The 17,734-nt window shown below is 39.3% G+C and overlaps 2 protein-coding genes and 1 non-coding gene across 11 annotated transcripts in view; 1 reads left to right on the top strand and 2 right to left on the bottom strand.

Moving 5' to 3' along the window:
* Positions 1–1,044: 1,044 nt before the first annotated feature.
* On the top strand, positions 1,045–1,116 carry trnac-gca. Its single transcript has one exon. It is a non-coding gene; the product is annotated as a tRNA-Cys (tRNA).
* Positions 1,117–1,441: 325 nt separating this feature from the next.
* arl5c (ADP-ribosylation factor-like 5C) lies at positions 1,442–5,511 on the bottom strand. Its single transcript, XM_039823637.1, has 6 exons — positions 5,261–5,511; positions 4,688–4,748; positions 4,439–4,586; positions 3,888–3,971; positions 2,803–2,954; positions 1,442–2,668 (listed from the first exon to the last, which is right to left on the bottom strand). Exons 1-6 carry the CDS (start codon positions 5,304–5,306, stop codon positions 2,620–2,622), a joined length of 540 nt encoding a protein of 179 aa, XP_039679571.1. The 5' UTR covers positions 5,307–5,511; the 3' UTR covers positions 1,442–2,619.
* A 4,134-nt stretch (positions 5,512–9,645) lies between these two features.
* The window catches only part of cacnb1 (calcium channel, voltage-dependent, beta 1 subunit), a 31,076-nt gene continuing 22,987 nt past the window's right edge, over positions 9,646–17,734 (bottom strand). For 3 of the 9 annotated variants that reach the window (XM_039825581.1, XM_039825584.1, XM_039825586.1), the window contains 8 exons: positions 15,968–16,048; positions 15,825–15,883; positions 15,603–15,712; positions 13,848–13,856; positions 12,350–12,501; positions 12,044–12,139; positions 11,740–11,925; positions 9,646–10,278 (listed from right to left, as the gene is read on the bottom strand). In XM_039825581.1, the coding sequence (XP_039681515.1) occupies positions 9,712–10,278; positions 11,740–11,925; positions 12,044–12,139; positions 12,350–12,501; positions 13,848–13,856; positions 15,603–15,712; positions 15,825–15,883; positions 15,968–16,048 (1,260 nt within the window). In that variant the 3' untranslated portion in view covers positions 9,646–9,711. Of the gene's footprint in view, positions 10,279–11,624; positions 11,926–12,043; positions 12,140–12,349; positions 12,502–13,847; positions 13,857–15,602; positions 15,713–15,824; positions 15,884–15,967; positions 16,049–17,734 lie in introns of those variants that run through there. The other 6 variants (XM_039825583.1, XM_039825585.1, XM_039825588.1 and 3 more) reach the window with 4 other exon arrangements.

The following is a 17,734-nucleotide window of genomic DNA, read 5'->3' as shown; positions in this document are numbered from 1 at the left end:
TAAACAATACACAGAATTGTCAACTTATTAATTCTACAAGGTAAATTTCATATCCATAAAGCAAAATTTTCTAAATCTCGACCAGCTTTTGCTCACTTCAGAATTGAATTCCAGAACTTTTTTGAGTCTATCCAAATTATTAATAATAAGAAAACTATTTATATAGCTGATCTACTGCAAGATTTTTTCAAGGAAATGTGATCTATAGCCTTGATTCTTCTTCATATTGCCTTTATATTGTTTTCTATGTATGTATTTACTTATTTTGTTTCTCATTATGTATTAAGTGCCCATTTAAATTTTATATACTTATCTTTTATTTTTATATTTTATTTTACTGCTTTTTATCTTTTACTTTATTAAAGATTTGTGCTGTTCCCTGGTTGGAAATGTTTATCTCCGTATATGATGCCGTATTGTTCAGAAAATGTATAACTTGTTTTGTAAAATTTTTGCTAAAAAAAAAAAATCCCACTATGGCCACGCCAAGACCCGCCCTACGAAGCAGCTCGATTGGTTGGGGTTAGACATTTGACCTCGAGTGGTTAAGGTTAGGGTTAGGGGATTGGTCAGGGGATAGGACCTGTACATGTAAGCATCGACGCCTGGCCAATAGTAGTGTGTGAAAGCTATTGAAGGGCGGGTCTTGGCGATAAGGGCATCAGATCCAGATCCTGTCTATGTCCAAAACGCTTCATTCATCCATGTTCTGTTCATATGCTTCTGTTACATGGATGTATACGTTCTGTTTAACGACGTATTTGCATGCGTATTTGACGTTTGATTTGGAGGATTTTTTTTTTGCTTTTAGTTGACTGTAAACTCGGAACATGTAGCCACAAATCTATGCTCATTTCTCCCCCTAGTGGTCAAGATAACGTTGTATATGTGAAATACCCATGGTTGTATTAAGAGAAATACCAATTAAATACTGCGACTGTCGAAAAAAATCTTATTGCATTCAACTAAAAGTTGATACGCAATACTATCTACATCAGTTGTCTCATAATCAAATGATGAATACACCTCCACTGACTACTACACGGGGGTATAGCTCAGTGGTAGAGCATTTGACTGCAGATCAAGAGGTCCCCGGTTCAAATCCGGATGCCCCCTCTTTTTAGTTTCTTCTTTCTTGAAATCTACCTTCATGAGAACGAAGTAGACGTTTTCATAGCAATATAAAACCACTTTAATTGCTACTGTGAGTTTTTTTTTTTACTCGATTTAGGCTCTATTGATCGTATGACAAACAGGCAGAGAATTACTACAACATGCTACGGTAGCTGCTGTGAATAACAGTGTTGGCACAATACTCACATATTTTTGTCATTACTGTTACTGCAGGTATAATCCACCCTTCAGTGGCACACTGTATATCACTTGTTGAACCAAAGAATATCACAGCTGCAGGATAAAAAAAAAACACTCTCACTGTATATTTGCAATAATAATATTTATTTAAAAAAATACACAATACAATATATACATTTGAAATATGACTCATAGTCCTTAGCAGCTAGCTCCTTTTCCTATTCAGGAAATTGCTGAATTACACAGTAAATATAGTTCAAGAGCTTTGTTTTCCTAAAATAAATTACAAAACATGTTCAGGTCTAACACAGAAGTCCTGCTGTTCAATGGCATAACATATCATTTAATACATGTGGTGCAGACTATATACCAACATTGCAGTTTCTGAGGCCACAAGAGCTACAGTATGTTCTCTATAGTTTCTTCTCTGTTATTGTGTAAAAGTCTTTCATGATAGAAGCTTAATAATAAGCCGCTAATAAAATGACTTTGTAATTGGAAAGCTGTTTTGTAACTAGTGAGGTAGGCTACTAAATCGGTTGTCAAAATTAGATTAGGATTGGCACGTTTAAAGCTATTTATATGTGAAGGCACAAGGGAACCGAAAGGGCACCAGATAACCTAATAAAATTAAAATATGAGAAAAGCAACACTTAACACACAACATAGTTTATGCTTTAGTGTTATTAGTTATCATCTGTGATCTATCTGCCTTAAATGTATGGTGTAACGTTTTTGGTACAATGTGTTCAGTTCTAGTTATGAATGAATGAATGATACCTTAGTTACTACTTTACTTTACGGTTCAATAAAGTAACCGGTTGTCCCTTGTTAAGCCCAGAGATTAAGGAAGTAGTTATAGTGGAATGTGATATTTCCGGTCAGGAAGGATGTCTAATATAAAGATGGTGCACCTCTCTGCATGGATCACTCAAGGAAATGCACAAAAACACTCCCTAACTGTGTACTTTTTCATAACCACGAGAGAAAGAAACTGAGAAAAACTTCTCCAGTTAACCAGATTATTAAAATATAACCGACCGGTCCTTGAACAATGCAAAATTCAACAATTTACTGATATTTGGTTTACGTTAACCGACTCTAAGATTACCCAGGTTTCTCTCTTGTTCGTCCACCCTGAGGCCTCACACAGCTGTGTAAAACTATAAGTGTGGCTCTATCACAGACGTCATGTTCACAGGATTTTGCCCAAAAAGTTACCAATGTAAATATTCCTGACGTGGAATCTGCAGTGCCTTTCGAGGTTGGCTAAATTTGAGGAAGTTTGATCCACTGGAGTGTGCTCTAGTTTGCAATAACCCGTGACTTCATCCAGTCCAGACTGGCAGGTAGACTGGGAGAGAGCAAAAAGAAAAAGGTTATTCAAGCAGAATTTGATGTATGTAAAATAAAATAAAAAATCTGTTGACTCATACACAATAATAATGGCAGACAGAATAAGTGAGTGTGAGGTGTGATAAGACTCACCCCTCTCCTGTCAGGGCACAGCAGGCTTGAACATGCCATGAGTGTGATGAGATTGAGTCGAGTGTGAGGCACTGGGAGATCTCTGCCGCTGTCATCGAGCCTTTCACATCCTGTTTGTTAGCCAAAATAAGAACGGCTGCATTCTGTAGGTCCTAAAAAAAAAAGCGAAGATGGGTTATCGATGCTGCTTTTAGTAGCGATTCATATTTAAAGAGCTGAAACGTTTCCATTGGAAACCCTGAAAATATCCCCTGTCAACTTTTGAGATCAAAGAACAGCAACTTCAACGGAATATTTAGACACACGTCAACACGCTGACTCACAGAGTCTGAGTTAAAACTTCCTCATCATGTTGTCTCATGAGTTTGTAACCTATGGCGCAATTAGTCACTCTGAAAACAGGAGTGCATCAGACACAAAAACGTGAATAGCTGACTTGGGCAGTTTCACTGAATAACAAAAAGGTTTCAGTCAATTGATGAAAACCGACCCTGCTGCAGTGGTGGAAAGTAACCAGGTACATGTACTCAAGTACTCTACTTAAATACAATTTTGAGGTGCTTGTACTTTTTCTGAGTATTTTAATTTTCTTATATTTATACTTCTACTCCACTACAATTCAGAGGCAACTATTGTGGTTTTACTCCACTACATTTATTTGATAACTTTAGTTACTTTGTGGATAGAGATTAATAATACAAAATAAAATCAACAAATATATTATGATGAATAAAATAAAATGGCCCCACCGTTACCAGCTGTTACATTAAGGTGATGAACACATTAATTCATCAATAATTATCATCCAGTAACATACATTATTCTATAATGGGCCATTCTGCATAATGAGTACTTTTACTTTTGGTACTTTAACTATAACTTGATGCTAAGATGTTTGTACTTTAACTTAAGTGACATTTTACTTGCAACAGAAGTTGTATTGCTACTTTTACTTCAGTAAAAGATCGGAGTACGCCTACTGTAATATGATCGAATGAAACGAGTGATCTGTGGTAAAACATCTGGATCGTCATAATTATGACTCTTGAACTAACACACATCTGTCAACACAGCTGGATGTGTACCTCATGTGCGAGCATTCGGTGCAGTTCCTTTTTGGTGAGATTGAGACGTTCACGGTCGGTGCTGTCCACAACCAAAATGACAATCTGAAAGAGCCACAACACATAATTGAATCAGTTATTAGCAACACAATCAACAGATATTTCACATTATCAGACCCCATGTTATCACTTAATGATAACAGGGGAACAAGATGCCTGCTACAGACATATGTAATCTATCATAAATGATTATGCAATGGTAGTCTCGCATTGCCAGACCTATCTCCACAGCACAGTGGTGATAAGTTACTTTATCAATACAGGGAGCAGGTTAGGGTAATAAGAAGCCATTATGAGTTCATGTGCAATAGCTCAGTCAGCACAGAATGCTTTCTGTGTCTGCCTTTACTCTTGAATATCTAATTTCACAACTGACAATGTTTTCTGGTGTTTTCTGGGAACAAAAGACCAAGAAACCTCAGCTAAATAAAAACTTTAGTGTTTATTTCTATGAAATTCAATGTCTTGTGCTGCACAATGCAGTTCAGCTGAAGACAGTAAGTGATCCGTACCTCTGTGTTGCCGTAGTATGAGTACCAGCTGGCTCGAAGGCTCTCCTGTCCTCCGATATCCCAAACCATGAAGTTTGTTTTACCTACGGTGATCTCCTCAACGTTGCTGCCGATGGTTGGGGATGTGTGGACGGCTTCCTTCGTCAGACTGTATGTGTGTGTGTGTGGGGGGGGGAAGATACAGATATCAAGCAGATTTTATAATTATATGACACTATTTTAGTCTCAGAAAGTGGCCAAATTACTTACAACTGATAGAGGATGGTTGTCTTCCCAGCATTGTCCAAACCCACAATGATGACTTTGTGCTCTTTAGGAAAGTAAAAAAGAGAAAAGAATAAATAACATGTTACCATAACAGTGCAAAGTAGATTTGTTGTTATCTTATTTGAACACAGTCTAAGCTCAAGTTGCATAATCTGTTTCAGTACATCACAAGACAAATGTACACACAGATAAGATAAAGGACAGGTACAGGACTGTGATGTAGCCTACTGAGCTGAATAACAGTGAAGTTGTTACATCACTGCATAGCAGTAATACCTGGTCTCATGTAGCTACTGTACATCAACTGTTCACTGTTAGTTTTACTGTAAGTCTGTAAGAACTAAAGAACATGTAGGCTATATGTAAAGTGTAAACTATATTTGTGATACATGAAAGAAATTATTTAAATTTCATTTATTCTATTTACAACATGGTTATCACTTAAAAATAGTTATACACAGACTCAAAATGTTTAAATAGCAACTTACAAACAACGTAAATTATAAAAAAAAAAAAAATGTACACCAGAAACTGTGTGTAAACGTATAATCTTACCTCTGTCACCGAACACAGCCATCATCTTGGTCAGAAGAAACCCCATGTCCAACAAGTGTTTGTATGAGAGGTAGCCTATAAGTAATGAATACAAAAAAAATCTAGTAAACGCTCCTGTTCCTGGAGACCAACTTCAGTATCGGTTAACAGCTACCTGGCAGACAAACTCGGATTTGGATTCCTTCAACTAATATCGCTTTCTACTTCTGCATAACGTTAGTGGGTGGCGCTTCTGTTCTAACCTCAGAAACGGTTCTGTGTATCGTTCAGTCGAATAGTAACGATGCGTTCAGGCGCTGTGGGAAATGTCTGAATTACGCACGTGAGGGAGCTCTCAGGATAGGTCAACACGGCACGTTGATTAGGTAGCCTACACCTAGCTGAAGCGTCTGCGACAAATCCTGAAAGTTATAATGTTCAGGTAGGCTAAAATGTAAAGGTAGCCTAGTATTTACCACAGTTTGTCAACTTAAGCCTAGGCTATAGGTAATAATATTTCACATTTAACAGATGGGATTCAATTTATAGTTTGCATATGACATTTATGAATTAATCAATCATATATGGTAAAAGTGATACATATTTGTTTAGGTAGAACACACTTTGCTTAAATGCATGAAATCCAAATGTAGACTTAAAATATGTCTTTTAAATTTATTGACTGCTAAAAGTTTATTTAAATAATGAGATGGGCTTTAAGTGCCACATTTGATCAGTTAACAAATACATTTTCTTTTATCACAGCATTAATGGTCTATATTTTAAGTGTAACTACTGAACATTTGTTTTTAACATTTTTCCAACATTATCCATTCTGTAAATTTCCAGTTCCCCTCTGTTTCTATCTATCAGGTCCGTGCTACCGGTTTTCAAAAACAAAAGAAAAGTAATCAAAAATCCAAATCCTACTTGAGCCCTTGCGACTCAGAAGTCGGAGTTTATTCAGGAGCACTTAAAGGCGACATCCAACACCGACGACCAGAGTGGACTGATGACGCAACTAATTACACACATGTCGTTGTCCATATATGGAGAGGGAGGTAACGCTGTGTTCCTTCCTCTCTTTGTATCACAGGGACTTTATTATGAAGCAACAGAAAGCAAAACTGGGTATAAAAAGGAATCTCCTGGGATTTCCAACAGTCTGTCAAGGTATTTTCCAAGTACCACTGCACTCAAAATATAATAATAATAATAATAATAATAATAATAATAATAATAATAATTATAATTATTATTATTATTATTATTATTATATGAATAATCTTTCCAGGTTAGGTTCCTTTTTTTACCATCTACCCCAAAATATAACGTTTTTTTTGTGTGTTATTGTCAGTTCAGTTTTACTTTAAATATCAAAACTTTCCAAAAACGAATGTGTTCTACCACAAAACAATACGAAAAAGAGCAATAAAGAAGTTCAAAACATCTGCACACGCATCTTCTTCTTACCAAATTTGTTATCTAAGCTTTCTGTGACAAGGATCTTCATTAGAGCATCTTTATCATGACTTTAAATATCTTAAATTGAACTCTTTTTCAAAGTTTTACTGTCATGTTTTTGCCCTGTAGTAGGCTCCATAAGTTAACTTACAATTAACAGATCAACATATTGTTAAGGGAAATGTATTTGTTTAAACTGCTTTAAATGTTTATCTCACCACATTTCAGAGGGAATATTGCTCCTTTTACACCACTACATACATTAAACACTATTGTATATATTTAAGATTTTATAAATGATGATTAAATTATGATTTGTTTATGGATTAAATGGCCCAACCATATATAAAGTACACATTAGCTCCACCTTGACTAGCTATAACAATATGCTGCTTACATGTTTATGCATCTGTAATAACAATATATGTAATATGTAAGGGATAATGTAGAGTAAGCTGGTTATTAGTGTGAATTAAAGGGTGATGCAGGACACCTACACAAAGCACAATGAGTACTTTTGATGCTTGACATGTTAATACTTTTATACTCTTAAGTAACATTTTAAATGCAGGGCTGTTACTTGTAACAAAGTAAATGTACACTGTGGTATTGATACTTTTCCTTAAGATAAAAAAATATGAACACTTCTTCCACCACTGAACTGTTAGAGCTTATCTGACATATTAAAGTACTGTCTGTACAGTGGGCCCTCGCCATCACACCTTGTTAGACACTCTGATGCAAGGCTCACGTTTAGGTTTCAGACGGAAACCATGTCCTTGTTTGTGTCATTTCTTCCACTGCAGATGATGAGATGACAAAAACACTGAATACGAGAGATAAAAACCACATCCTGGACACAGCTGCACTTTATCTTCAGTCTTTTTCTTATTACGTTTCCTCCATAACCAGAAGACTTGGCAGGAGAGGAGTGTTTAGGAGTTAACAGTTCCTGTGAACGCAGACGAGGAAACAAAGTGACTGACCTAGAACATTTTCTTTTCCTGTACTTCTGTGTATGTGTATTTAAATGGAAGCCAACAATGTGGCCTTTGTTTAGGTTTGATATGCTTACAGGCTTACACAGGTTCAACAGACAGGGTGATATTATAAACAGCATGATCATGTGATCATCTTTTGTTGTAATGAGGTGAATGAAATAATAATGATGTAGTTTGACTTCAAGAAGGAAAAAGAAAAGCAACAGCTTTAATAAATATCGAAATGTACACACACACACACACACACACACACACACACACACACACACACACACACACACACACACACACACACACACACACACACACACACACACACACACACACACACACCCACACGTTTTGCATCTTTGAAATGTGTCGTCACATCTCACTGTATGAATTAAGTGACACAATAGCATTTTCTGATTCAATTTTTAATTAAAATACGAATTTATCCACAGATTAAAAATGAAAGGCAGAAAAAGCAAAATGTAGCTACAATCAGGCACCAATGATACATGTTATTTAATATTTTTAACAATTGCGATAACGCAACAATAACATTATTTACTGATCATTATTTAATATGTATTTATTCAACTGAAGACGGGTGGGCCTAAGCAGACCACCAAAGACATTCATGGATTCTCCATTATAGATAACTGAGTAAAGACCAAAGCTGATCCTATCACCCCCCCCCCCACACACACACACACACACCCCACTTGGTACTCCTCTCACTACCTCACAAGCACTGAAGATTTAAAATAAAAAAGTTGCAAATGTCCACAGGAAAAAACAACACTAATTCAGTCAGAAATCAAGAGTAAGAAGAGAGTGGTGTTTAATATCAGAAAAGCTAGCTGTTTGGGTGGAAGTTGGGAGTGATTAACCACACACACACAAAAGTACTTTTTTTTTAACATAACCATTAGCCCTGAAAAACAGACGACGAAGCTGGTGCAAAGAAAAAACTACATGAGCGACGTGCTGGAGCGACAGCATGGGCTACGGTGCAGAGTAGCCACTATACACGAAGAGACACAGCTATGGTATGAAAGAGTTATGAACGAGTGTAACAAGAGTTAAGACATCCCACCGTGGCAGTGGTGGACATGGCTTGGCGAGACATTCCGGCACTTGTGATTGGAGTTTTCTTGAAATAAGGGTGTTTTTAGGGTGCGAGTGACTAAGGCAGGACACATCATTCACACAACTACAACTGCAGTGTTGCTTTGAATCTGCACCACATTAGAAAAAACAGAGAACATATGAATACCGGAGGCGCCCTCAGCACCCAGAGAAAAACAGAAACGGGAGGACTGGGTCAGACGTGTACACAGTTGGGTACAGTGGCTGAACCAGGTCAGGGAAGAACTAAACATCTTTGGAGTGTACTCTTTGTTGTTATCAAGCTGACATGAGTGTAGCAACATCGATAAATTGTTGTGTTCAAATATGGCAACTTCTCCACCAGCTTTTTTTTAAGGTCTTGGTGATAAGAACGTGGAGGTGAGAGACTCATAACTTCTGGATCTCAGTATGGGAGAAATCCTGATATCCAAAAGCACTGAGTGAGATTAAGGTAAAGGGAAACCCTGACACTGTACATGGGGACGGTGACAATAGACCCTGTTTAAGACTGCAGAGGACAGACAGGACAGACTACAGCTCTACTAGTCTTCACATTCTACAACTGAAGGAGAGATTGAGTCGTACAGATCACAATCAGAGATTCACAACTGTAACAATTACTGTCCTCGTGCCGTCAGTATAGAAATCCATGATATTCATGCAGTATTAACAAAGGAAACAAAAAACAGACCAATAGTATTTTTTCTAAACATAAATCAATTGAATTGCAAGAAGTTGATTAGAATGGCATCTGGCTGTTGATGTTTTTCTTTACATTGTACTGGGATGTAAACAGATTCAGTAGGTAGCCTGACTGGCGCGGCCCCAAACCCCCCCCCTCATCTCTCAGTCTGTCCAGTAGCTTCCTTGCCTCTGTGGTATGATGCGTGTTCAGCGGATGTAGACGTCCCTCCCCCAGTCGTCCTGGTTCTTGTTGCGGCTCATGTTGGCCCCGGTGTCCACAGGGTCCTGGCAGTAACGCTCCCTCAGCTTGGCACGTCCATGCGGCTGTGTCTGGCTCGGCATCGGAGGGTGGTTCAGGTTTTCCTGGTCTGGCTCGGCGCCTTCGTCTTCCCAGGATGCCTGTCTGCCGTGATGCTGCGCCAGGTGGAGGCGGCTGCCCCCACCCCCTCGGTACGGCTCGGGCTCTTCATAAGGGTCAGTCTCAATGTCCATGCAGGAGTCGCCGGCCTCGGTGTAGGCGGAGTCCCGGCTGCCCTGGGTCTCAGAGTCGAAGGTGTCTTGCCGTGACAGCCCCCGGCCGCTCCCTCCCCGGAGCTGGCCACGAGAAGAGCGCAGATATGCTTGCTGCTGCTGCTGCTGCTGCTGCTGCTGCTGCTGCTGCGGCTGAGGTTTTCCTCCCAGGTCTGTCTGATAGTCGTGCAGGGTGCCGCTCCCGCCGCACTCTGTCAGAGGCCCTTCCCGCTTCTGCTCACCGTGCACCAGGTACGGCCCCTGCTGCCAGCCAGAGCCATGCCACACAGCAACCATGCAGAGACACAAACGGCAGAGCAAAATCAAACTGTCAGTGGTTAGTTAGCGGGGTTAGCATGAGGCAGGGCATACAACACAGAACCACAATATCATAGACTGGGCTGTCCCAGCTGACGAACCTGTGGTCTTCAAAGCATTAGTGTTCATGACTGACAATCTATTTATACCACACATTCCAAGTTTTGTGCACACACACACACACACACACACACACACACACACACACACACACACACACACACACACACACACACACACACACACACACACACACACACACACACACACACACACACACATGCTGATTTACACTCAACACAAGACAAATACAGTAATTACTCAATTAGTCAAACAGATTAGTTTTACTAATTGATCATTTTAAAATTATGATACCTTCTTACAAACATAAACACACACAAGCAGTTATTCAACAAGCAGACAGAATATCTAACAACAGTGCCACCTTTTGGCAGAGAAAAGCAGAAATCTCAATAAGACTAATGAAAGATTACGTAATTAATTAAACTCTGCAGCACAGGTTTGTACTAAAACCATTTCAAATAAATAAAGAAATACCAACAGATTTGAAGTGCAATTGGATTATTTTCGTTGCCGCCTATGACAACCTCAATAAAAATGGTAGGAGATATGAAACTTGTTTCCAGCCATGTGGCGCAATATTGTTCCTCAGGTGACATGAATATCTTTAACAGTGTGCAACTCATCATAATTGATGTGCAGGCAGTAGTAACTAAGGAATAGAGACACAGCGGATTAGTACTCTGCTGTTAAAATGATTATAAAAAGATTAAACTGAACAGAGTGTTAGCAACAGCCTCCACCAAACTAAGCATTTCTGTTTGAAGAGGCAGACATGACTTGCTGTTTTCAGGGGCGGTACCATGGCAACACGGAGGAGGACTGCTAACTAGATTCAGACTCCGAGAGAAGAAAAAGTGCCAGAGAAAGGAGGCCACAGAGCTAAAAGAGGGCATGGTGGGGGGCAGCAGATATCATTTTACTCTTGATTACAGCGAAATGGAGGGGGCCCCAACAGCAGAGGTGCCTTACTGCTTAAGTCCAGCGTGGTTTAAATTGAGCTGCTCTCACAGTGAGCAGGGAAGTAAACGCTGACCTGCTAACATACAGACTACGTAATCTTTCTTGTGGGTGTTGTAAAAGCTAGCTGTTGTGTGTGAATTTGGGCTCATTTATGTGTCAGGTGTGTTTGTGTTCCTATATACAGCATAAACAGGATTTTAATTCAGGCGGTGGGTTGAGGTTGAGATTGAGTTGCCGGAGTTCCTCCCCCATCTCTGATGGACTTCAGAGAGCATGTTCTTCCTCTTTGCCATCATGGGTTACAGCACCGTCCATGTCAGGCCACAGATCCATATTTCTGCGCAGGGAGGTGAGCACCTGTACCTGCAGGTTGGAGATGGGCTCAGGGGAGGAAGCCAGGGCTGCCGTGGCCATGGTGCGGTTGAGCAGAGGGTTGGGAGGGTTGCTGCTCGGGGGGTGTGTTGCCTTCCAGTAGGCCTCCAGGTAGTCGGCCAGGTGTTCGCAGGCATCCTCTAGCTGGTTCTCGTCCAGGATGATGTCAAACAATTCCTGCACATAAATCAAATGAGTATTGTTGGTTTTACAGAACCAAACTTAATTGATTTTTTTTCTTCAGAAGTTTTATGAAGTGTTAGTTCTATTACTCAAGTCACAAAGCAGAACTCACAGGTGGGCACTGGGCCAACTTGTCTGCAGCCACCATCTGCACATTTAGGTGTTTAGCTTGGGACTTCCCCCGAGATTTGATGAGCCTCTGTAGGACCTGCGGGAAGACATCAACACTTTGTCTACTGAAACAATGTTGTAGGTAACGGAAGATCGGCAATTTAGATCCAGGGCACGACATTACAGAATGAAAGCATTGAAATGATATTGCTAAAAAGAAAATGTCAACCATATATAGTATCAAAAATGGGTTTTGATTTAATGAAAATCCTAAGGATTATAACTCTGAGGTCATCTGTTGCCATACCTTAGGTGAGGCTATTTTGATGTAGACAATGATGGGAGCCAAGGAGGTCTTAGCCAGCTGAGTGGGGTGGTTGATGGTGTCTGCATCCAGAGCGACCAGCTGGAGGGTGCGTGCCAGCTCAAAGATACGTTCGATCTCACTCTGCACCTCCGCTGAAGATAGATAAGACACGTAAATACAGCGAGACAACAAAGTGATAGTGTAAACTACCTCTCTATTTGAGGAGATGCAGCACTGTACATCAGCCATAAGTACACAACTGACATGTTTGTACTTAATCATGCATGATTAAGATTTTAGAAAAAAACAGTTCCAAGCGTATGAATTAAGATTGGATCACAGTTAAAGTTCCATTTATGCAAAGCTAAATGGAGCAATGCAGCATCCTCATTCTGTTGCCACCTCCCAACATTTAAAGTGTCCTTATGTGCTTCTGATCTTTTTTTATCTCAAAGGAAGAAGGAGAAGAATGAGATGCCTGCTGCACTTGTAATCACTAAAAATAAGAGCACAAATTCTCACCATGTAAATAAAACAGAAAAAACACCCTCTTAAAAGAAATTAGGTGGAACATTAGTTGTTGTTAGCACTAATGGGCACAGCAGTAATTATTCTATCAGGTGAACCACTCAAGTCTATGGACTGCTTGGGTGTTTTGTTTTCATTGTTCCTCGATAACAGCCTATAAGAACTTGTTACTTAGCATTTTGAGCACAGTTCCCTCCCCCTTTTTTTATCAGCCTGTTGACGTGTAAAGAAAGATTAAAACCGTAAACCAGAATGTTCCTCGCCTGTTTTGGTCAAACCTCAGCGCCTCTGAGGTGTGCGCGCTGACAACCAAGCAGCAGAGAGAGATAACGGGGGCAAGGCAATCTGCAAAGAAATGGGGCCTGCACACATTTCAGCAGCCTCCAGAGGGCTGAAGGATAGAGAATTAAAGCTGGAGGCAAACAACAGGACCTCCGCAGAGTGATAAGAAAACTTTAACTCATAGAAAGAAATCGCTGGCAAGGTTTCCATTTAACCTCAACAAAGACTTGGACTTTTGCAAATTTGGATTTGATTGCATAGAGAAACTTGCTCCCCTGCCATGACTGGACAGAGTGCATGAAGCGGGGTCTAGCTTCTATAGAGACTATACTTGGTTATGATTGCACACATACAGTATATGGACAGCATTATACGTAGGTCACTAAAGGGTGAGATCATGATGGAAAGTACTGGCTTCCATCTTTGCTCATTACCGATCACAGTTTAGTGCAGACACCAGCTGCCCTGCTGCCCTCCCACAGATCTCTTCCGCTTTGTAATTACTGTATTTGCTTTTAGTTCAAGACTACAGGCTGTCACACAGACGTATGAGGAACAGAGAAACTTACAGGCAAGCAGACAGGCAGACAAACGATGTATGAGCAGATAGTGAAAATAGTGAGAAGAAAAGGGGAGGGTGAAGAAGGAGAGAGGCTTCATTATTTTGGTGCAAGAAGAGCATACATACCCAGTACGTCTGAATCAATATAAAATGGAAGAAGAAGAAGAAGAAGAAGAAGAAGAAGAAGAAGAAGAAGAAGGGAGGTGGGAGAGAAGGAAGGATTGGTGGGTGAAGGGCAGGAAAGACAGGATGAAGAAAGAGAGAGGAGGCCAGATCAGACAGTCAGAGCAGGTATAAAAGGGGGAAAAACTCAACACTTTCCTTGGATAATGTACAACGGTACCTACATGGTCATCATAGAACTACAGAATGTAAAAAATATAATTTGCAATTCTGTATCCAAAAATCCGATCAGATTCTTCCCATTTGTAAAGATGAGTCATATGTTATCACAAAGATTTTGGCTGACAGAGTCCAAATTACAAAATATCCAAGTGCTTTTCGATAGTTCTTTCATTGTCTTAAAGGAGCAGTGTGTAGGATTTGGTGGCATCTAGCTGTGAGGTTGCAGATCGCAGCCAAACTGAATACCCCTTCCCTCACCCCTCCCTTTTAAAAAGCGTGTAGTAGAACCTACAGTGGCCTTCAGGTAGGGCTGTGTATCGGTACTCAATACCTTTAAGCTAATGACCGACATAACCTAGTATCGAGTATAGTATCAAATGATACCTGCGTTCTATCCTTTTTGTACCCAGATGTGGAAAAGAAACACTATTTGTGAGGTTTTGCTCTCAGCCAATCACGCCAGTGTTCTTTGATTTAATGCAACGTGTGATTGGTCCACTCCCGCAACCCATACAGTCTGTGGTGTGGTAAAGTCAAGTGCATTTGAACACTTAAATGTATTTGTGTAAAAATTATTTGAAAAGGAAGAAGTGATGGTGGCATTTTACGCAACTTAATGCTTCCATTCACATGATGGGATTTAAATATCGGGGGAAAAAAGGTATCAAATTAAGTACTCTATTGGTATCGGTATCACTTTAACGGTACTGGTATCATAATTTTTTTAAGTGATACCCAACCCTACCTTCGGGTAATGCAAAAACGTGCAAACCCCCGGTCTAGGGCCAGTGATGTCCGTTCTGGGCTACCGTAGAAACATGGTGGAGCAACATGGCGGGCTCCGTGGAAGAGGACCTGTTCCCTATGTAGATATGAAGGGCTCATTCTAAGCTAAGGAAAACACGATTCTTATTTTCAGGTGATATAATGAAAACATAATTATGAATATTATATTCCATTTCTGCCAATAGATCCCCCAAAATCCTACACACTGCTCCTTTAACACCTGTACATCACAAAAACACAATTTTACGGCTTAACTTTTACAGTTTTTTTTAAATGTGTACAAATGTTTTTGTATGTATGTGGAATTGCAAACATGTTTCATTTTGAGAATTTTGGTTTGCAAACCAAGTAGCAGTTAAAAGTAAATACAAAAATAGATCTGATAATATTCTACGTTTTCCTTATTGTCAACAAATCCATAAAACCCCCAAAACCAACGAGGAATTTATTCTACTAAAAGGACTACAATGCCTATCTATCTATCCATCAATCCATCTATGTATCTAATAAGAAAGAAACACACTTAAAGTAATAAAGATATGAAACACACATAGCAAAACATATTTAAATGGATGTTTAGCGACATGACGTGATGAAATGTTTTCCATTAGCTTGCTCTCCACAGCAGTATTGTTTTAATACTGTACCATCTGCCAAATAACAAAATAAGAGTCTCATTACTGTAGAGTTAACAGCAGTTTTCTTTGGTTGTGGTTTGTGCATATCTGAAGTGGCTGTATGTCGTCTTACCCAAACTGGAGCGAGTACTGGAGCGCTCAATGATGGTGTGTTTGCTAGGGTTGTTGAGGACTGAACGTTTGGCCAGGGAGATGTCCGCTGTCACCCGTGTGATGGATATCCTGAAACGAATATCCAGTACACCAGTCGTTACCGGGGTTAGTAAACAGAAACCAGTTAAAGCAGAGACTACAGTACATGATGGCTATGCATAGCAGATGATCTCACTCTTACCTGCCCTCAAACTTGTGTTTTAGAAAGTCAAAGAGCGCTTTCTGCATCATGTCTGTCACCTACAGACAAAACATCAGACAAAAAACTATGGAAGTGGAATTAGATGTAAAAAAAGCACATGTTGATAATTTTTTCCTCCTTACCTCATATCCTTTGAGTGAAGGCCCGACTAGGATGATGGGTCTCATGGAGGGAACCACGTCATAGGGGGGGACATGCTCCATCTGAGCCAGGAAAAGAGCCCAAACATTGGGGTAAGTAAGGTTGTCATGTTGCTTCTGAACGTACACTCAAAACAGTTCCACAAAGCTCACACAGAAGTAAAGTCTTGCATAAATCAACATTAACTCAACGCAAAAGCCCTCTCCTCCACTCTGTGAGCGGTCAAATTGAAGGATGGTAAGTTTCAGACGCTGGAGTCCATTCGTTTTATTGACTGCCTTTGAATGTTCGGAGGCACGGCTACATTTCTCACTGGAAACACTTGTTTCTATTTCTTAGTGTGCAGTCTCACATAATTAAAGTGTCCATAATTAAACCAGATGGTAGAGTGTCAGGATAGCTCTTGTGACTAAGCTGCTGCTCTAACATAGGCGGCATACTTCACACTTTTCTCTTTTTGTTATGCATCAGCACTTTTTTACATTTGTGCTTCATTTTTTTGTTATTTTAAGACATTCATTAATTCCAACTGTATCCATTTATGCTGGAAATTTACAATAAATACAAAGTTTTTAATGCACAAATCTCTGTCACACCTTTATCTAAGCCATTTACACTAATAAACATGGAACCAAGTGTTTTGTCTCTATGTTTCCGTGATTTGTTTTCTTTATTCTATTTCCAGCCATATTCAATGATTTAAATAAACAGTGTTTTTTTAAAGAAATAAAAACTGAATATATAGAGCCCTGTACATACTGCAGTCTGTGGCTTTCTTTAAGCCATTTACACAAAAAATCAAGACGTATATAATACACCCACACACAAACACAATCCATATTGCAACGCATGAGCTTGAGGCTTATTTGTACTTTATGAATCATAAAAGGAATGATTCATCTATAAGGACTTCAAAAGCATTTGTCCTCTTTGGAAACAGTCTGTTTATTAGAATTTTTATGAGAATTGCGTGAAAACCATCACACGTCCTATATACTTTGTGAACATTGAAATTGGATGTATTTTTTTCAGATCTATATTCCAAGCACGCCCCCCTCCTCCGTGTGTGCTGTGCAGCACTTAAAGCAGGAGATAGTGCTGGAGTGCCCTGCTCCACTACATTACATTACATAAAGCAGAGCAACGGAAGCTCATTTCACTTCATTTGTATTCACAGCAGCTAAAAATACACACTTTAAAAATTTCCAAATAGCTCTTATCTCTAAAGGGGCAGAGCTGGAGCACTGAACATAACAATGGTGCTCATTGGATTTGAATAACATGAGCACAATTTAGTGTGGTGAGTAACAGGGAGGATGGTGTACATAATATACTGTAGATCTGGAAAATTGTTTATTTATTACAGTGTATTGTCCCTCTGTACAATCAGATCCTTCTAAAATACTACTAGACTTCTTTTTTTAACATTATAGGATTTTCTTCCAGGTAAACATAAAAAAACATTTGACTCAATGGGTTGAACATTAGTTTTACTTTAATTGTGATTTTGGTTAAATATTATTGATATATAAGTATCTAGATAATGCTGTGCAAATATCCAATATTACGGTCATTACAGTCATAGTGTTACAAAATGCTAATGCTGAGATTTTGTGGGTCACATTTGTCCTGTTTACGTAAAGGAAATATAAAGTTAAATGTCCTAAATTAGATTTAAAAAAACTTGTTGTTAGGACTTTGTTCCAGGTAAATACAGAAAAAACATTTGTCTCAATGAGATGAACATG

This window comes from Perca fluviatilis, chromosome 15, assembly GCF_010015445.1.
Source record: "Perca fluviatilis chromosome 15, GENO_Pfluv_1.0, whole genome shotgun sequence".
Classification (NCBI taxonomy): domain Eukaryota; kingdom Metazoa; phylum Chordata; class Actinopteri; order Perciformes; family Percidae; genus Perca; species Perca fluviatilis.
The sequence above is the reverse complement of the archived record's forward strand: the minus strand, read 5'-3'. Positions and strand labels throughout refer to the sequence as shown.